At 51.6% G+C, this 21232-nt stretch overlaps 1 protein-coding gene across 4 annotated transcripts in view; it reads left to right on the top strand.

Moving 5' to 3' along the window:
• mark2b (MAP/microtubule affinity-regulating kinase 2b) overlaps window positions 1-21232 on the top strand; it is a 63289-nt gene that overhangs the window by 30649 nt on the left and 11408 nt on the right. For 3 of the 4 annotated variants that reach the window (XM_061235872.1, XM_061235871.1, XM_061235868.1), the window contains exons 7-15: window positions 274-330; window positions 3271-3507; window positions 4063-4182; window positions 4773-4875; window positions 5820-5932; window positions 6401-6539; window positions 6658-6806; window positions 6919-7013; window positions 16080-16343. In XM_061235872.1, the coding sequence (XP_061091856.1) occupies window positions 274-330; window positions 3271-3507; window positions 4063-4182; window positions 4773-4875; window positions 5820-5932; window positions 6401-6539; window positions 6658-6806; window positions 6919-7013; window positions 16080-16343 (1277 nt within the window). The remainder of the gene's footprint in view (window positions 1-273; window positions 331-3270; window positions 3508-4062; window positions 4183-4772; window positions 4876-5819; window positions 5933-6400; window positions 6540-6657; window positions 6807-6918; window positions 7014-16079; window positions 16344-21232) is intronic. The other variant, XM_061235869.1, reaches the window with a different exon arrangement.

Here is a 21232-nt window from a genome sequence, read left to right as displayed (position 1 = left end):
TGGTGTTTTGCATGTGTAAATGTACACAGCACAGCCGCCAGCACTGTGCTCAGCTGCTTTCTTATCGTAGCATTTAATTTATTCTGAGTCCTACACAGGCCACTGCTGTTAAGCCATACACTTAATATCCAGCTGTCTGCTTTTCGTCCACAGCCCTGTGGACCTGGTTTAATAGCGCTTGCTAACTGAGTAGGGCGTGACGTATCTTGCTGTATCAAAGCCAAACTTTGTAATCCTGTGTGGTAAGATTCCCTTCCTGTGACCTCTCTGCAGATTGTGTCAGCAGTGCAGTACTGTCACCAGAAGTGTATTGTCCACAGAGACCTAAAGGTGGGTGTGGATGTGGGGTGTGGGTGTGGGTTTGTTTGGGCGTTGTTTTAATCTCCTGCTCTTCCAGTTGTTTCTTCACATTTCACCGCTGTCACGTGGTGCTGCGGCTCCCCCTGCGCCCTCGCGCGAGAGACCGCGTATCTCCGCTGTGTCTCAAGGGCTCGTGTTTAGACCGCACATGGCCGTGTGTTCTCACGTACCTGTCGCGAACGCTGTGTGTCACGCACACGGGCACGTGCGTGCAATTGTGGACAGGCATACACACACACACAAACACACGCACGCAGACACAGAAACACGAGCACACACACACACACACGCACGCAGACACAGAAACACGAGCACACACACACACACACGCACACACACACACACGCACGCACGCAGACACAGAAACACGAGCACACACACACGCACACAGACACAGAAACACGAGCACACACACACACACACACACACACACGCACGCAGACACAGAAACACGAGCACACACACACGCACACAGACACAGACACAGAAACACGAGCACACACACACACACACACACACGCACACAGACACAGAAACACGAGCACACACACGCACACACACACACACACACACACGCACGCACGCAGACACAGAAACACGAGCACACACACACGCACACAGACACAGAAACACGAGCACACACACACACACACACACACACGCACGCAGACACAGAAACACGAGCACACACACACGCACACAGACACAGACACAGAAACACGAGCACACACACACACACACACACACACACACACACACACACGCACACACGCAGACACAGAAACACGAGCACACACACACACACACACACACACGCACACAGACACAGAAACACAAGCACACACACACACACACACACACGCACGCACACATGCATGTTTGTTTGGAGAGTGCCAGCATTTCGTCGTTCTATTGTGCAAACTGAAAGTGGCGATTCCAAGTGCATTTTTCCGGATTGATTCATATTCCTGTGGGAAGTTGTCCGAGCTGTCCGTGACGTGCAGATGCCCTGACGCATCGGGGGATCATTTTCCTGTCAGCTCCTACAAAAGAGAAACCGAACCTGGCTCACGGAGAGCGGCAGGACTTGCGCAAGCAGTTGAGCAGAGGACTTGATCCCACTCCTCCTACGCCAAACCCTCCCTCTCCAGCGTCTCGGTCCAAGGCCACCGCGGTCCTGGGGCCATAAACCTAGGGAGTGCCGCTCGGCTCCCTGCTGACCTTTGAACCGCCCGGCGATATATCGCCAGCGAGATCTCCGGAGCATGTCCGCGTTAGACCCCGCTTATCCCGCTGTGACGCAGAGAAACCGCTTCTGTTGGTTTCTGTCATCGCGGATAGATTAGCGCGCCGCGCCGCTAGCGGCCGGCCCCTCTGTAATCACGGAGGGGCCGTTATCCCTGCTGAACTCGGCATGAGGCTCAGAGCTTTCCACAGTCTGTCACTCACACTGAGGCGGGACCTGAGCTGTCTGTCACTCCCATGTAGGGCGGGGCCTGAGACCTGCCACTCCCATTTAGGGCGAGACCCGAGACGTGCCACTCCCATTTAGGGCGGGGCCTTAGCTCTTTGCCACTCCCATTTAGGGCGGGGCTTGAGCCATCTGCCACTCCCATTTAGGGCGGGACCTTAGCTCTCTGCCACTCCCATTTAGGGCGGGGCTTGAGCTCTCTGCCACTCCCATTTGGGGCGGGACCTTAGCTCTCTGCCACTCCCATTTAGGGCGGGGCTTGAGCTCTCTGCCACTCCCATTTAGGGAGGGACCTGAGCTTTCTCCTGTTGCGTTCATGTGCCATCCATCAGACATATTGGTGGCGTCAGTAAGTTCCCATATTTCCGACTTGGAATTACAACTTGAAGTGTGTTGTCCGGTTTTTCGCAGTCAGAAGGTGCTGGTGTCGGAAATTCCAATACAAAGTGAACGCAGCATTAGGTTCTGTTCTCTGTTCTCTGGATTCTCACAGTACCATTTAAAGCAGGACTTGGGCTCTGACCACCCCCCGCCCCCCCCCCCCCCCCGTAGAGACCTACTCTTCAGGATGACTTCTATGTGACAATCTCCCCCCTCGCAGGGAAGGCAATTGGCAAAACTTTGAGACCAAGACGATTTCTAACCACCTTACTAGCCATCGTGCCCACCTTCAGAAGTTCATTTCAGTTCAGCGTGTAATGATATTTATTTTGCTCCATGCCTTCTCGCAGCATGGGAAATTTTACATTATTGACTGGCCTCGATCGCTCAGCGTGACTCATTGCAAACCGCACCAACAACAGAAGAAATTAAGAATGGAAGGATGAGTTTTTCTGATGAGTTCTACTTAATTGACCAAAACGCGGAACAAATGGACAGAAACTAGAAAATATCTGGACAAGACCAAGACATTTTCAACAAAAAACCCTCAAAGGTTGAAAAGTCTCATTTATTTTGTTTTTTAATTGCCTGTCCATGCTGTCATGGGCATTATAAATTTTGGCTTCCATTTTATACCCAAACTAAATTATGCTGAAGAGTGAGATTCAAGTCAAAGGTTTGGTTTAGCCTGGGATTTTTAACCAGGTTGTAAGATCATTTGCATGATCAGGAGTGACTGCGGTGTTAATACCTGGGTACATAAACCATTGTGGGCCCTATAACTGTAGAATTTATGTCTCTTAGTGGCCTGTAGCGTAGTGGTTAAGGTACATGACTGGGACCCGCAAGGCCGGTGGTTCGACCCCCGGTGTAGCCACAATAAGATCCGCACAGCCATTGTGCCCTTGAGCAAGGCCCTTAACCCTGCATTGCTCCAGTGGAGGATTGTCTCCTGCTTAGTCTAATCAACTTTAAGTCACGTCGGATAAAAGCGTCAGCCAAATGTCATGTAATGTAATGTGATGTCTCCCATTTTCCCCGTCTTCCTCCCCATCCAGGCAGAGAACCTCCTCCTGGACGCCGACATGAACATCAAGATCGCCGACTTCGGCTTCAGTAACGAGTTCACCCTGGGGAACAAGCTGGACACGTTCTGCGGCAGCCCCCCCTACGCGGCCCCCGAGCTCTTCCAGGGCAAGAAGTACGACGGGCCCGAGGTGGACGTGTGGAGCCTGGGCGTCATCCTCTACACGCTGGTCAGCGGCTCCCTGCCCTTCGACGGGCAGAACCTCAAGGTGCGCATTGGGGCCCGGAGCCCAGGGGAGGGGAGAGACGTTTATTGTGTGGAAACAGAAGTTTTAACCCTGCATTGTCTCTTTGCTCTTACCCTCTCCGACTGCACCTCTCCCATTGCCCCTCCCACTGTCTCTCTGCCCCTCCCTCTACCTCTCTCTGCCCCTCCCTCCGCCTCCTGCTGCCCCTCCTTGCCCCTCCCTCCCCGCCCCTCTATTTACCCCTCTCTCTGTGTCCCTCTGTGTGTGCCCCTCTGTGTCCCTCTCTCTCTGTGTGCCCCTCTCTGTGCCCCTCTCTCTCTCTGTGCCCCTCTCTGTGCCCCTCTGTGTGCCCCTCTCTCTGTGTCCCTCTCTCTGTGTGTGCCCCTCTCTGTGCCCCTCTGTGTGCCCCTCTCTGTGCCCCTCTGTGTGTGCCCCTCTGTGTCCCTCTCTGTGTGTCCCTCTCTGTGTGTCCCTCTCTGTGTGTCCCTCTCTGTGTGTCCCTCTCTGTGTGTCCCTCTCTGTGTGCCCCTCTGTGTGCCCCTCTCTCTCTGTGTGCCCCTCTTGCCCGGTCCCCAGGAGCTGCGTGAGCGGGTGCTGAGGGGGAAGTACAGGATTCCCTTCTACATGTCCACGGACTGCGAGAACCTGCTGAAGAAGTTCCTCATCCTCAACCCTTCAAAGCGGGGCAGCCTGGAGGTCAGTGGCCTGCTCCTCTGCTTAACGACGGCCTAATTGTCTTCCCTCCGTCACCACATAATTACCTTGTATTTATCTTTGCCCCTCGAATGTACGCTAACCTTTTCCGCCTCATCCTTCCTCTGCTCGGAGATATGGTAAGTGTAGGTCTGATCTGTTTACATCACGTGAAATGGCATTCGGGCGTGTAGCAGGCGCTCTTAACCACAGTGATTTAGACGGATCACATTTTTGCATATTGTCCACGTGGACAGATGGATATTTAACTAAAGTCACACAGGTTAGTCCTTACAGCTCAAGGGAACCACGGCAACACAGTTTATTACCTGCTCTGTACAGTGACATTATGACTGTCCATCTGCTGTGCATCTTACCTGCCCTGCACTGTAGTATAGAGGTCTGTCTGACTGTTTCTGTTGTCACAGTCACACAGGACTTATAACTGTACCGGGGGGTATTTCACAAAGCAGGTTTGAGTTAGCTGGATAACTGCACTGGATAATCCCTCCCTCCCTCTCTCTCCCCCTCTCTCTTTCTCTCCCTCTCTCGCTCTCTCTCACCCTCTCTCGCCCTCTCTCTGATTGGTCCAGCAGCAGATAATGAAGGATCGCTGGATGAACGTGGGTCATGAGGATGAGGAGCTGAAGCCGTACTTGGAGCCGCAGCCCGACTACAAGGACCCCAAGAGGACAGGTGAGGTGCCAGCCCTGGGGGCGGAGAGGTGGGGCGGCAGCACGGGAACTCCTCAGAGTGTTACCTGTACTGTACTGGGCCTGAGTGACTCTGTGGTCTGTACTGTACTGGGCCTGAGTGACTCTGTGGTCTGTACTGTACTGGGCCTGAGTGACCAGTGACTCTGTGGTCTGTACTGTAATCAGCCTGTGTGAGCACTGACTCTGTGGTCTGTACTGTAATCAGCCTGTGTGAGCACTGACTCTGTGGTCTGTACTGTAATCAGCCTGAGGGAGCAGTGACTCTGTGGTCTGTACTGTAATCAGCCTGAGGGAGCAGTGACTCTGTGGTCTGTACTGTACAGGGCCTTAGTGAGCAGTGACTCTGTGGTCTGTACTGTACAGGGCCTGAGGGAGCAGTGACTCTGTGGTCTGTACTGTACAGGGCCTGAGGGAGCAGTGACTCTGTGGTCTGTACTGTACAGGGCCTGAGGGAGCAGTGACTCTGTGGTCTGTACTGTAATCTGCCTGAGTGAGCAGTGACTCTGTGGTCTGTACTGTACAGGGCCTTAGTGAGCAGATGCTCTGTTTTATGTGGCCTTGATCTGGTTGATTCTGGCTTGTGTCAGGATGTGGCTCCTGTCCACACCTGTTCTGGCTCCATCTGTGACTCTGTGATCGTGTCTCTATGCCTGCTTCCTCTTCCCGCTCAGTCCTGACTGACCTTGGGCTCCGCACACGTGCGTGCAGTTCCCATCCTGTTTGGTCTGTTTTTTGATGATAATCAAATTGAATTATTTTGGTCTGTGGAAATGTAATTACTTTAAAGTCGCTTTTAAAAACAAGTCGCAGAAACCTGGAGATCATGACCTGTCTTCAGCCGTAATTGTGTTATTGTGTGCATGCAGCTGGGTGTACGTGCGACTCATGTTGTGAGTGAATACGACCATGCCTCTCTGTCCTCAGATATAATGTTGCAGATGGGCTACTCTCAGGAAGAGATCCAGGACTCTCTTGTCAACCAAAAATACAACGAAGTCATGGCCACATACCTGCTGTTGGACTATAGGAACTCAGAGGTACAGGATAATACAGATACACACGGTGCATGCTACAAACAACACATGCTACACACAGCACAAACGCATACTACACACAGCACATACTACACACTGTGCAAGTGCATACTACACACAGCACATACTACACAGGGCATACTACACACAGCGCAAGTGCATACTACTCGGCGCATACTACACAGGACATACTACACACAGTGCAAGTGCATACTACACACAGCGCATACTACACAGGGCATACTACCCACAGCGCATACTACACACAGCGCATCCTACACACAGCACAAGCGCATACTTCACATAGCGCATACTACACACAGTTCATACTATACAGGGCATACTACACACAGTGCAAGTGCATACTACACGCAGCACATTGTTGAATTACCTGTATGCTGGACATTGACGTTATCTTAACAAGCTGAAAAGTTGATTTTATTCTCCCTGTGTCCGCCTTCTCCCTCCCAGCTGGACGAGGGCACCAATTTATCAATAAAGCCCCGCCCTGGAAGTGACCTCACGAACAGCAGCGTCCAATCGCCTCCTCACAAGGTACAGCGCAGTGTCTCCTCCAGCCACAACAAGCCCCGCCGAGCCACAGACCAAGGTGAGCCTGGGAGGAGCTGCAGCGGGGAGAGGGTGTGCGCTGAAGCTCCATAGGAGCCGTCTGTCAAATACGAGTCACGAGGTGTGATTGGCTCCTGCCTCTGTCTCCCGTCCCTCAGGCTCCTCCTCCTACTCCAAGCGCTCCCAGGGGGACAGCAAGCACACCGCCGAGGATTCTGGGAGGAAAGGTTCGGGCAGCTCCGCCAAAGTTCCCCCCAGCCCCCTGGCCTCGGTGGACCGCAAGAAGACCACTCCCACCCCCTCCACCGTGAGTGCACCGCCGCCCGTGGTCTCTCCAGCGCTGGGCCGATCGGCCCTGAATACCCCCCTGACCCCCTGACCTGCACCCAGTACCCGCCTCTCCTCCTCCTGCTTTACAGAACAGCATCCTGTCCACCGGTACGAGTCGGAGCCGCAACTCGCCCCTCACCGAGAGGTCCACGCTGGGGCAGGGCGTGCAGAACGGCAAGGACAGGTACGCATCGGCGCCGCGCCGCGCTCGAAACGGCGTTTCCCCGCGGGGACCCCTGCCAGCAGTTCTGTGTGATGAATAAAGTCAAGTCTCGCTAGTGTTAGCTTCTCGCGCTAGTGTTAGCTTCGCTCGCTAACGTTAGCTTCCCTCGCTAGCGTTAGCTTCGCTCGCTAGTGTTAGCTTCACTCGCTAGAGTTAACTTCCCTCGCTAGCGTTAGCTTTGCTCGCTAGTCTTAGCTTCACTCGCTAGTGTTAGCTTCTCTCGCTAGTGTTAACTTGGCTAGCTAGTGTTAGCTTCCCTCGCTAGTGTTAACTTGGCTTAACTGCTGTTAGCTTTGCTAATTAGCATTAACAAAAACAAAAAACTGATGGCCTAGATCAGTTGCGCCTATTGGATTGGGATTAATGGACACATTGCCCCAGCTTGAGCCCCTAGTGCCCTGTTCCTCAAATCACGGTCCTTCAGTGCCAAGAACCAGTGCTGGTTTTCCACCCTTCCTTGGAGTCAGGTGTGTGAAGCCAGTTTGGCCAATCAGTTGCACTAATTGTTCATTACCCGGGAAAAAACAAAACAAGGGCCAGATTTGGATTCAAGGGTCAGGTATGGAGATCCCTGCCCTGATGGTACACTACATACACGTACATTATATACCGAGACTTACACATACACAACATACTCTCACAAATCGCTCTAAAGCACATACTAATCAATTTGTTGCAGTTGGAAAATATTTATGTTAAAACATTTAGTATATACTGCGCATGCAAGTATATTCTGAGTTCATGTACACGACTCTGGACCACAACATGGTACATTAGCTTTACTGACCCTGGGAGACAGATTGGCAGCTCTCAATAAGAGGTTTGTGACACTCGTCCGGACGGTCTGAAGCATTGAGGAACGCAGAAGAAGAGTGCAGGGCGGAGTGGTCTACTCCTGGAACAGCAGTGAAGAGCTGGAGGTCCTGGCCAAATGAAAAGGACTCCATCTCATCTCACCGTGCAACACAGTCCTTCCAACTCCAGCTGGCAGAACACATTCGGGTGTTCCATGTGTGCATGTGTCCCGTCTTAGTGCATTCGTATTAACCGGCACTTCCGTACACAGTGCCTTATACAGGGAAACGCTCTACCTCCCTCTCTCACACACTCACTCCCCCGACCCTCCCTTTTACCTGCCTCCGTTTATCTCTCAAACTCGCTCCCTTTCCTCCCCTGTGACTCTCACACCATCTCACCGCTACCTGCCCTCCCTTTCATCTTACTGCTAACTGCTCTCTCTCTCTCTCTCTCTTTTTTAATTTAAACCAACCCCCAATATGACCTTCTCCCACAATGCACTTCTCTCCCCAGGGTGGGTTTGGGGGGGGTTCTCCAAATGGTCTGGCTTCATTACAGCAAGCCCCTCCTACAGCAAAACTCTCACTGTTGACATCCTAGATTGCACTCCCAAGAGTGTCAATTTGTCAGTCAAATGAAGAGACGTCCTGTGGTGTCCTATAGTCTCTGGTGTGCTGTGCACTGTTGGGACCGTAGTTTTCCCCGGTCTCTAACCCTGCTTGCCACTCCTGGCCTATTTTGGCCGATGTACATCCAAAACAATATGTCCAGTCCCGTGGGGGTTTGTTATAATGAAGTCAGACAAATATGCAGCACTATATATGCACACATACATGCACACAAAACATATACTGGCTTTACTGTGTGTACAAATGCTTGTGCTGTGTGCTGGACTGGTTGATATTATGGATTCATGTTTGTGTTTGGATTGTGCTGCTGACGTGCAGGGCTGGTGCTGTACAGAGACCATCAGGCCTGTTCCTGTGAATCATACATTTCCTCAAGAAGCAGGGCAGGGCGGCCTTGAATTACAGGGCCCTGCTCTCATTAAATATGTACATAAAGCATCGGGGACGCGTGTGGCGTGTAAGAGCGCGGTCACGTGACCCTACTGCTGGTCTCTGTACAGCTGGGCCCTGTTCGTTGACGTGCCCACCCTGTGCTGTCCGTGTGCCGTAACAGACATCTTCCAGATGTTCATTTCATTAACACCTCTCGCCATGTACTGTCCGGGCGCAAACACGCGCGCGTAAGTGTTCGACTCAATGCACTCTTTTTATAAGAAACACTTTTAAGAGTTCGTCGTTTACAGACATTAAAGAATTGGATGGATTGTTGAAAAATTCTTTCACTTCACAACTGCTGCCAGTGAGTCAGTATATGATATGAAACGGTGGGGGGGTGAGGTGAGGTGTGATCGTTATAAGAGGAGTGCATTGGCCAGGTTTGCTTCTGTGTTTAACGCCATCTTAATCCTCCATTTGCATTATTGTTTGTTCTTTTTTTTTTTTTTTTTTTTTTTTTTTTCAGCTTTGTGTTTTGTCGCGCGTTAGCCGCTTTCCTCTCCGGAGAGAGAGAGTGCCTTTCGTAACTGATCCTCCGCTGTGGCTTCGCTTCACGCGAAGCGGCAGCCCGTGTTGTGTGTTAACCCCTGTCTGCCCGAAACATCCTGTTCACCGCTGCAGGCCGTGACAGTGTGTAACCGCTAACAAAGGCCGTTGTGTTCTGCGAGGTTTTGTTTCTCCCTTTCTTTGTCTCCTCTGTGTGTGTGTGTGCTTTTGTGTGCTGAGTTACTGTAACGTGTTAAAGGGGTTAAGCAGGCGTGTGATGGAAACGGTGTATTGTGATTGGTCGGTTTTCCGCCCGTTTTAATAGGCTTAGAGCTCCCTGGTCCTCACAAAGGTGGCGGTGTCAGTCTGTGTAATCCCTTCAACTGACTGTTTCTGTGGCGTGTAGCTTGTTTCCTATGCATGTGGCTGCTGTGTAGTGGTGTGTGTATGTATGTGTGCGTGTGTGTGTACGGTTGTCCCTGTGTGTGTGTGTGTGTGTGTGTGTGTGTGTGTGTGTGTGTATGGTTGTCCCTGTGTGTGTGTGTGTGTGTGTGTGTATGGTTGTCCCTGTGTGTGTGTGTGTGTGTGTGTGTGTGTGTGTATGGTTGTCCCTGTGTGTGTGTGTGTGTGTGTGTGTGTGGTTGTCCCTGTATGTGTGTGTGTGTGTGTGTGTGTGTGTGTGTGGTTGTCCCTGTGTGTGTGTGTGTGTGTGTGGTTGTCCCTGTGTGTGTGTGTGTGTGTGTGTGTGTGTGTGTGTATGGTTGTCCCTGTGTGTGTGTGTGTGTGTGTGTGTGTGTGTGTGTGTGTGGTTGTCCCTGTGTGTGTGTGTGTGTGTGTGTGTGTGTGTGTGTGTGTGTGTGTGTGTGTGGTTGTCCCTGTGTGTGTGTGTGTGTGTGTGTGTGTGTGTGGTTGTCCCTGTATGTGTGTGGATGGTTGTCCCTGTGTGTTTGTGTGTGTGTGTGTGTGTATGGTTGTCCCTGTGTGTGTGTGTGGTTGTCCCTGTGTGTGTGTGTGTGTGTGTGTGTGTGTGTATGGTTGTCCCTGTGTGTGTGTGTGTGTGTGTGTGTGTGTGTGTGTTTATGGTTGTCCCTGTGTGTGTGTGTGTGTGTGTGTGTGTGTGTGTGGTTGTCCCTGGATGTGTGTGGATGGTTGTCCCTGTGTGTGTGTGTGTGTGTGTGTGTGTGTGTGTGTGTGTGTGTATGTACGTATGTGATGCAGACTCCATGCTGTACTTCCTGTTCTGTGTGAAGCATGTGTGTTTCCTCTTCTTTTCCCTCCGGCTGTGCTTTATATCTGTCTGTCACTGTGCTCAGTGTCTGCTGTGTGTCTCTGCTCTGTACTGTTCTCCTGGACGACGCTGCCCTCCGGTGTCCCTCTGTTTCCTCTCCTAACCTGCGGACCCCGCCCACCCCCTCGTCTCCTGCCTGGGCGAGGGAGGGGGGGGTTGTCCGTTCTCTCCCCCCAGCCTGAACATCCCCGGGTCCCGCGCCTCCACCGCCTCTGCGGCCGCCGTGCTCACCTCCTCCTCCTCCTCCTCCTCCTCCCGCCCCCGACACCACAAGTCCCTGTCCTCCTCCGCCCACCCCAGCCCCCCAGACCTGCACGCACACCGCGCCAGGCAAGTGCTCCCCAGCCCGGGGAGAGACGGGCGGACAGAGAGCCAGAGAGCCAGAGAGCCAGAGAGCCAGAGAGCCAGAGAGCGCCAGAGAGCGCCAGAGAGCGCCAGAGAGCGCCAGAGAGCGCCAGAGAGAGCCAGAGAGAGAGAGAGAGAGAGCCAGAGAGAACCAGAGAGAGAGCCAGAGAGAACCAGAGAGAGAGCCAGAGAGAGAGCCAGAGAGAGAGAGAGAGCCAGAGAGAGCCAGAGAGAGCCAGAGAGAGCCAGAGAGCGCCAGAGAGCGCCAGAGAGCGCCAGAGAGAGCCAGAGAGAGCCAGAGAGCGCCAGAGAGAGCCAGAGAGAGCCAGAGAGCGCCAGAGAGAGAGAGAGAGAGAGAGAGAGAGAGCCAGAGAGAGCCAGAGAGAACCAGAGAGAGAGCCAGAGAGAACCAGAGAGAGAGCCAGAGAGAACCAGAGAGAGAGAGAGAGAGCCAGAGAGAGCCAGAGAGCGCCAGAGAGCGCCAGAGAGCGCCAGAGAGAGCCAGAGAGAGCCAGAGAGAGCCAGAGAGAGCCAGAGAGAGCCAGAGAGAGCCAGAGAGAGCCAGAGAGAGTGCCAGAGAGAGAGCCAGAGAGAGAGCCAGAGGGAGAGCCAGAGGGAGAGCCAGAGGGAGAGCCAGAGGGAGAGCCAGAGAGAGAGCCAGAGAGAGAGCCAGAGAGAGAGCCAGAGAGAGAGCCAGAGAGCCAGGATAACCAGTTACAGTCTCTCCATGAATGGTCTTTGAAATGACAAATTATAAGGGGAACAGCTATGAAAGGGAATTTGATTATTAATAAATATTGTTATTGCTATTATTATTATTATTATGAAATGGTAATGATCGGGTGAACCAGGATATTTGATCTTTTTGAAGGCCCCTTGCCCGCGATTCCTCTCGTTGCCCCTGCCCTACCCCAGGTCCTGTACCTTCGTCCCCAGCTGAGCCAGTCATTGCCCTGCTTAAGTCATCCCCAGTGCTCCCACTGCCATTACATTCTCCTCTCATGCCCCGTCATCCTGCCTCTAACCCTGCCCTAACAGCAACGCCCTGCCCTAATGGAGGAACTCTGGGTCCTACTCTCACTGTCTAACAGGGAGGCTTGTTCCACGCTCCCAGTCTAACAGAGACACTCTCTACAACACTCACAGTCTCACAGAGACACACTCCACACTTCAGGTCTAACGGAGAAACCCACTCTGTGCTCCAACGGAGAGACCGGCTCTACACTTCCAGTTTAACTGGAATCTGCTGAATACTACCAATCCAAAAGAGAGACCAGCTGCACACTCCCTGTCTTGACAGAGACCCTCTCCACACCTCAAGTCTAACAGAGAAACCCGATCTATGCTCCGACAGAGAGACCGGCTCCACACTCCCAGTCTAGCAGGAAGACATTCCTGCTGCACAGCACTCTTACCCGTTCCTGGTTTTGGCACACGGTGCCCTGTATGGCTTCTGTTACGAACAGCAAGTAGTCGATCAGTGCTGAAGGCCCTGTTCTACGCCTCGGGCTTCTCCCAGCCACAGTGGTTGATATGAATGAGTCCCAATTACTGCAAGTCCAAATATATGTGCGTATTACTTACCTGCATCCACCACAACATCATCAGTTTTCACACAATAAGTATAGAGCTCATAAATACTCAGCCCGGATATACGGCATGTAGAGGTATACAGGCGCACTCTTGTATTGACCGTGGAAACAGAATAGCCACCATGCAACAAAAAAAACAAAAACTAAAAGGCACAATGCAGTCTATTGTCAGTGCTCTGAAAAGCACACACACACACACAATGATGCAACAGTGTGCCAGTGATCAATGGCAGAGCACAGCTCTTCAGTCACGCCTTCTTCTGATGTCACCCTCTCCAAAACCACAGCTTGACCTGCGCGTTCACAGGTAACGACTGAGAATGCGTGCGGAGCCTAACTTTCAGGCCAAGGAAAGGTGGACAGTATAGGTAGAAACCACACAGGGGTAGTGTAGTAAATAATTACATTACCGGTGAATCTGCCTCAGTCGGTAACCTTTCCAAACACTAACATCTCTGAATTTATGCCAGTGCACCTGCCTTTGGTCATATTGGATATGTGCACAGGGGCTGTGCAATTTTCTCCTTAACCAGCGTGAAAATGAGCTGCCTCCATCATTAAGATATAATGGAAATCTCTTGAATAAATGAAAATTGCTTACTATTTTGGGCTTACAGTAATTGTCTGTTTAAAAGGTCTTCTAGGATTGCCTTCCAATTTAAACGATTGCCTGTTTTCTTTTTCTTTTTACCAAAACTTGATATTTGACATCTTACTAAGTTTGGTATTTTTAATCATCTTGGATTCTGTTGCATTAAAAATAGGCGGTAGAGCTGTCTCAGGTCAACTGTCCGCTCCTTAAGTGCAGAATAATGTTTGTGCTACTGTAGAGGAAAACGGTTAAACGGTTGCAAATCTACAGGGTGTTTTACGTTCTTTGAAATATTATCATTTTTCTGAAAATCGTATAACCACTACATAGCAGATTAATGTACCTGGTTTCCTTGGTAACGAGTGACATTTTCGATTGGATGAGGGCTGAGTGTAGCCCGTCCAATAGAATGACGGCTAAGGCTGGTCTATTGCATGCAGTCAGCGTGGGCTCTTCAGAACCTGGTTGGGGATCCCACACCGAAGGTACTGCAGCTAGCCCATAGCCTGTAGAAACTGGGCATTGCATCTGTTCCTCCCTGCTCGTTCATGCTTTATGCTGTTCCAGTGCCATATATACACACAAATTGAGGTATATATGAGAATGTATGTATGCACGTACATACGTCGCATTGGTGTGATGCGATCTTCACATGAGCACAGCTTTGTGAGAATCTCACTTTGCAATGAATAAATAAATAACAATAAAACTTTGCCTAAACGATACGAGGAGGGACATCGAGATGAGACTCTTCTCGCAGAGCTGTGTATGGAAATAGCACTCACAGGATGTGGATGTGGTCGTGTGTACATATATTTGTGTTGATGTGTGTGTGTGCGTGCGTGTGCGTGCTGCAGGCTGGGTAAGCGTGCTGTGCTGCGGGTATGCGCGGTGTGGTCTGTGCAGCGCCGTCTCCTCGTGTGCGTCTCGCCGTGCGTCGGCGGGGCTTCACGTGTTCCTGAGCTCTGCCGCCAGCCTCTCAGGGCCAGGACGGCTGCTTCCGGCTGGTGTTGATTATACGGCTGCGTCTTGAGATTTAAGAGACGGGAGACCACAGTCACTGGAGCCCTCCTCAGGCTCGCCAAGGCCGTGTACAGCAGTGCGTCACTCCGTACATCTGCCCCCCCCCCCCTCCGCTGGGGGAAACGGACCCAGCGCTTTAATGGAGTTTCGATTTTAATTCCTGCCCCCGCACCACAAATCTGTCCTCTGCGGTACAGTACACACAACATCCGCCCCCCAGCCCCCACCCCACCCCACCCACATACCGCCCAATGAACTTTCCTTCACTCCAGTTCCTGTTGACCCAGTGTCCCCATAATGGGCAGTGGATTACATCACCCTGCTTTAGCCGTGCCCACCATTAGCACCCGTTCCCCCCCCCCCCCCCCCAGTTAATCCCCTTATGCTGGCGTAGCTCGATCTCAACCCCCCCCCCCCCCACCCCCACCCCCACCCCTTCTCCGGTCCTGCGTTTGTTAGGCAGTTGGCGCTAGTGCCATATGTTCACCCAGAGGGCCTAGCGTTAGCGCCCCAGTGTCTATAGTTTTGACGTGCTGCTTGCCCAGTACTGTCGCTGTTATTGTCGATGTGGTGATGCTTCTGTGCCTGTCATTAGTGACTGTGCCCTTTCTTTCTCACTCGAAGTGTTTCATGAAAGAATTGTGTGTTTGAACTTTTTTTTTTTTAAAAAGGTAAGTCAAACGTAATACTTCAGTAGTTAAAATGGAAACCGTAGTTTTACTCTGTGTAATGGTTTCCGTTCTTATATAGCATGTTCAGCTGTTCATTTACGGGTGAGATCCAGCAGAATTGGGACAGAGCACTACATTTAAAGACTAGAATTCAGAAATGCCTTTAATGCTGTGAGACCCAGTACCTGCAATCCCACAACAATCAACCGTTTAGATAAACAACACATTAAACGCATATTTTTTCTAAATCCGGCCATTAATATACAATTTCCAGTATCATAAATAACAAAGGATCTGCTTATTAATCATGCTCCCTCTGTATGCAGGGGTTTGTATACATTTCAATCGCGGTTCATCGCATTGATTTTATAATGCCTATAACTCTTACCCTTCTCGCCAGGGTTCTGCAGCGCTCCCGTTCTTGGGAGCATTTGCGCTAATTGACGTGTGCTAACAGGAAAAATAATTACGTATAAATAATTTAGGGGCCCATTTACTAATTGGGGAGGCATTAGCGTGCGCCTAAATTCTTTTCCAACTAAAGAGCTTTTGGGCTCCTTGGAGGAATGGCAGTGTAGTGCGTCTGTCTCGTCTGAAGTCGCTGAAGTCTCCCCGGTTGGGCGGCCGTGCCCGGTTTGATGTGCTATTAAAAGGCCGGGTCTGGGAAATGACAGCGTGCCTCCCACCGCTGGCCATCTGACCCCCTTGGCACAGCTCTCGTGTTATTTGCTAGCTGGGTCTCATGGGATTACACTAGTGGTAATAATGGATTAGCCCCGCGGATGCCCCTGTTCAGGGCACACATCCAGCAGAGTGCAGGAATCCCAGTGAAGGCCACTTCATGCATGTTATCCAAATATTGTATCGATGTACCTAGCATTGAAATTAGCTTAGACATTTATTTTCATGTTGTCACTTAATGTCTCAAAGTTTTTGTATGTACGTACATACATACATACCTGCTTGCATGCATGCATGCATAGATGCATGCATACTGGCGTAGTTACGCTGCAGAGGTTACTTGCTCTCGTCAGTGCATTGCGGTGATGGGTAGGTTCCTCTGTTTCAGCCGCGGGGCTCTGTGATCGGGGGGCCGCCGTACGTAAATGCTTATCGGTTTTCGTGTTCTCTCCGCCCCCCTGTCCGTGAACGTGGTTGCGCCCGGCAGCACCGCTCCCCAGAGAGTCCCGGGGGCGTCTCCCTCGGCCCACAACATCAGCAGCTCCACGGCGACGGACCGCACCAACTTCCCCCGGGGGGTGGCCAGCCGCAGCACGTTCCACGCCGGCCAGCAGAGGGCGACGCGGGACCAGCACGCCTCCGCCTACAACGGGCCACCCGCCTCCCCCTCCCTCTCCCACGGGAACAGCCAGCCCCGCCGGCCGGCGGCTTCCGGAATCTTCAGCAAGTTCACCTCCAAGTTCGTGCGCAGGTGAGACGGCCCCCCCCCCCCGGGGGGAGAGAGGGGCGGAATGCGCTCGACCGGGAGGGCCGGAGGGGCCTCCGCGAAACCGCCGCTCCTCCTCAAATCGCGGTCCTCGGCAAGGGCTCGAGAACCCCGCTGGTTTTTCCCTCCTACCCCGTTTTACCTGGGAGTCCGGTGTGAAACCAGTCGGTTAATCAGTAGAGCTAATCGTTTAGTTCATTCCTTAGGGAAAGAGAGAGCTGGATTTGGATTGGAGGGCCAGATTTGAGGAGAGGAGTGGCCCTGGTGGTGGTGCTGGTGGTGGTGGTGGAGGTAATGGGGATTTCGAAGGTGGGGTAAAAAGAGGTGGTGGGCTGAAATAAGAGGAAGAGTATGAATGAGGTGTGTAATGGGCTGGTTAAAGAGCGTTAAAGAGCTGGAGCGTCTGGCTGCTCCTGATGGGCCTCAGGTCCTGCCCCCCCCTCTGTGACGTCTGGGAGACGGCAGCTGCCCCCATGACTTTTATTAAATGTTTTAATCAAACTTTATTGCTGTGGCTACGCTACTGCACTAGCTAGTCTTGCGAATCTGTCGCTCTTAGTTCGCTATTTGTCACTGAGGGGGGGAGGAAAGCGCCTTGGGTTCCTGATAGGCCAGCGCAGCTCAATCTCCTGCGCTGGATTTACTGGGGAAAAGGGCTCTTGCTGTGTACGCTGGGTGTAGCTCTTAGGACAGCCTTATAACCTGCTTCCCAAGATGGGCGTTCCTCTCCTCCCGTTTCCACTTTATCAGAAGTATTACGGGGAAGTGAAAGTGCTTTTTACCTGGGCTCTGAGGGGAAGTTAGTGCCTCACATGTGACATTCATACTCCTTCTCCTGTTAAATCTGATTCGGCCTGTTGCACTCAGAGCAGATTAGTGGATTTAACAGCCGTTGGAGTGGTGGGTTGTGGGTAACAGCCTCACGACGGCCTGGCATTCTGTCCGGTGCTCCGTACGGACTCCTGGTGGTTTCATGCTGCAGAATTCAGCTTAGGCTGTGATCCTGTGAGCTGGCCTAGCCTTAATCACGCCTTCCCGGCAGATTTAATGAGAGAGATATTTCACCATGGGCCATCGCTCCCCCCCCTGGTCCTTCCTGAGCTCTCCTGCACTGCGGTGTGCTGGGAAATGGTGTCTCTTCAGCTGGGCTGTAGTTCTCCATCTCTCTGCGGTGTGCTGGGAAATGGTGTTTCTTCAGCTGGGCTGTAGTTCTCCATCTCTCTGCGGTGTGCTGGGAAATGGTGTCTCTTCAGCTGGGCTGTAGGTCTCCATCTCTCTCCCTTGAGTGGTAGTTATCTTGGGCTGTGTCTTTGGAGAATGTCATATCCCTATGTGGGGAAATACTGGGTATCATGTGAGCGCACACACACTCACACGCACGCACACACACGCACGCACACACACGCACAGGCACAGGCACACGCACACAGCACAAACATGGTCATAAAATCAGTCTGTGAAAAGAGGAGCCTGGGTAAATGAGTCATTTGGACACATTAAGCTTTTATCAGCCAGCCATGAAACGTGGTGTCCAACCAATGTCCTTCCCTGGGTTTTGCTGGAAGATATGAGCCCTGCAATATTCACCAGTTCCAGTAATGGTAACCTTAACGGCACCTGTAATCACCTGGACCAGTAAAACGTCTGTTGAATTACAACCGTGGTGTACCGGTGAGCATGACGGCGGTTCTCCCGTTGCGATTACATTACATCTCTTATCCAGAGCGACGTACAGTTGATTAGACTAAGCAGGAGACAGGCAGGGTTAAGGGCCTTGCTCAGGGACCCAACGGCTGTGCGGATCTTATAGTGGCTACACCGGGATTAGAACCACCGACCTTGCGTGTCCCAGTCCTTTACCCTAACCGCTACGCTACAGGCCGCCCCACTCTCCAGGTTACCTGTCCCCTCACCGTAATGCTTTGGGTCAGAATCTTCCACCGGTCTCACTGAACGGGCTGAACGAAGCCGCAGACCTGCCACTCGCCTCTGTCAGACGTGTGTTCCTCTGCGTAAACGTTCCTCCTGGCCGTGGGTGGAGATCCGTAGATCCACCTGGATCGCTCTGTCGGGAAGTTAAAAACGTATTGGATTTGTCGCAGTCCTCAAAAGTTGCACGGGCCAAGTTGGTAAATCCAAACTACCAGTTAAACTTTTGCTGTTGGTTTTGTAAAACCATGTTCAGATATTCTCCAGCGCGTGGATATGTACGGATATGTTGTATGAGGCTCAATAACAGCATGTAGAACAGCATAAGACGATTAATCCTCTTTCCTGGTCCTGGAGAGCTGCAGGGGGTCTACTGTTTTTCGCCTTAATATCAGCAACCTGTTCAGACCCGAGAAGCCAGGCGAGGTGAGTTAACAGTGTAATCAAATGCTTTAATTGATCAGTGAAGTGCTGAGTAACAACACACACCAGAAAAACCTGTTTCTCTGCCAGGCCCGGGAATCAAGATCACTGACGTAAGAGCTGGCGTATTAAAAGCCGTCTCAAAAAATGGCGGCTTTGTTGCTGGATTTACGTCTTTATGGGTGATTTTTGTTTCTGGGTTTGAAGTGAGGGACCCTTGAGGCCTAGTTCAGGGACAGGGACGGTTCTGTTCCACCAGACGAGGTCAGATGCCTGCAGCCTCTCTCTCCTCCATGGTTCAGAGAAGTGTGATTCTGATTTAGGGACACTGTGGGAGGAGGGAGCAAATATAACCACAGAGCGCGTGGGCGGGAGGGCGCAGGGAGCCGCGCATGCACCCACACACACCGGCAGCACTGTGTGTGTGTCGTGTGTGTGTGTGTGTGTGTGTGTGTGTGTGTGTGTGTCGTGTGTCAGGGCGAGAGTCGATTTTGCCCCCAAGCTCGTCGGCTTAAGACATTTCTGATTTTCAATATTTTGGAAGATGTATGGAAAATTGATATCCTGCGTTACACTTTCACTTCCGTCGTGTTCCGTCTTCTCGTGAGTTGCGATTTTTAAACTCTCACTGAAGAAGAAGAAAAAAAAAAGGAAAAAAAAAAACTCTCTGAAGAAGACGCTGTGGTGGTGACAGTTACCATGGTTACCCCCGGAGGTATTGCTTAACCAGCGACTAAAATACCCCGCCGGGGACACCTTGGCATGCGCGGCGCGGTGTGGCTGCTGTGGAACAGATCTCCACTTCAGAGGCCGGCTTACAGAGGATCGGATTCACTGACCTCAGCAGCCACTCTGAGAGAGGGAGAGAGAGGGGGGGAGAGGGGGAGAGGGAGAGAGAGGGAGAGGGACTGAGAGGGAGAGAGAGAGCGAGAGAGGGGGAGAGAGAGAGACAGAGAGAGGGGGGGAGAGGGAGTGAAGGGGGGGGAGAGGGAGAGAGAGACAGAGAGAGGGGGGGGAGAGGGAGAGAGAGAGACAGAGAGAGGGAGAGGACTGAGAGGGAGAGAGAGCGAGAGAGAGGGGGAGAGAGAGTGAGGGAGAGGGACTGAGGGGAGAGAGAGTGAGGGAGAGGGACTGAGAGGGAGAGAGAGAGAGAGAGAGAGGGAGAGGGACTGAGAGGGAGGGAGAGAGAGAGGGAGAGGGAGAGGACTGAGAGGGAGGGAGAGAGAGAGAGAGAGAGAGAGAGAGAGAGAGAGAGGGGAGAGAGAGAGGGGGAGAGAGAGAGGGGGAGAGAGAGAGAGAGAGAGAGAGAGAGAGAGAGAGAGAGAGAGAGAGAGAGAGAGAGAGAGAGAGAGAGAGCGGGAGTGAGAGCGGGAGTGAGAGCGGGAGATGTTGGTGTGGCAGCAGTGACACATTATCGAGGGTACGTAGGACTGCCAGCTCACCGACTGCAGGCACCGCCCAAGCCTTGTGTGAGAGTGCGTGTGACCTAGAGCACAGCCTGTTATAGTTACAGCGTGGGTTATACATTATATATGTTTTATAGACATAGCCACCTTCACGTCCATTTTCACCCTTTCATTTGTCCCATAGAAGAAAAGCCTTTGTTAGTGTTTGTTAGCCTTTGTTTTCTTTTAAATGTATTTACATAGTAGCTTACACCAGCTTTATGCTGTGAACACTTGGAAGGTTTTTGGAATGATTTCCATAGGCAAAATAACAGTGTACAGCTGATGAGGTTGGATGAGGCCTGTCATTCTGTGGTAAACTTTTTACAGACTGAGGCTAAAATCATGGCCTAAGATGGATGAACTGCCGCGCGTGTTTTTGTGCGTGTTTCTGTGTGTGTTTTTGTTCGTGTGTCTGTGTGTGTGTGTGTGTGTGTGTGTGTGTGTGTGTGTGTGTGTGTGTGTGTTTTTGTGCGCATGTTTCTGTGTGTGTTTTTGTGCGTGTTTTTGTTTGTGTGTGTGTGTGTGTGTGCGCTTGTTTGTTTCTGCTTTGTTGTTACTGTGCTTTATTCTGGTGTTTACCATCAGGAAAAGCCTAATTCTATGACTCACCTAGCTCACCCCTCTCTGAGGGTCAAATGGTTCAGCCCTGTTCAGAAGTAATTCAGCATGGACCGTTCCTTAATATTTAGGGGAGGAGTACACTCATTAATTGCAAAGACCTGCACACAGGGCTTCTTGTTTTAAGACCAAATATTAAATTTTCTCCTAGGAAAGCTCAGAATATCAACTTCTACTAAATCTTACCCTATCTCCACGCAAACTCGGTTAATTTTTTGGTAAACTGCACCAGCATTCTATGTACAAGTATATGAGCCGCATTTGCATACCTGAACCGCTTGACTCCATTGCTTCTCTGACTCCATTTTGAGACAATGCTGGCATAAGATGCCACAAGAAAGAGGACCGTGTGTTAGCTGTGCTGTCCTTTTCATTCCGATTCTGTACTGGCTTAGGGCCTGATTCACTAAGGCCTTTAGACCATTTTAACACATGCAAAACTAATAACACAACCAA

The sequence above is a fragment of the Conger conger genome, chromosome 3 (genome assembly GCF_963514075.1).
Source record: "Conger conger chromosome 3, fConCon1.1, whole genome shotgun sequence".
Classification (NCBI taxonomy): Eukaryota; Metazoa; Chordata; class Actinopteri; order Anguilliformes; family Congridae; genus Conger; species Conger conger.
The sequence above is the reverse complement of the archived record's forward strand: the minus strand, read 5'-3'. Positions and strand labels throughout refer to the sequence as shown.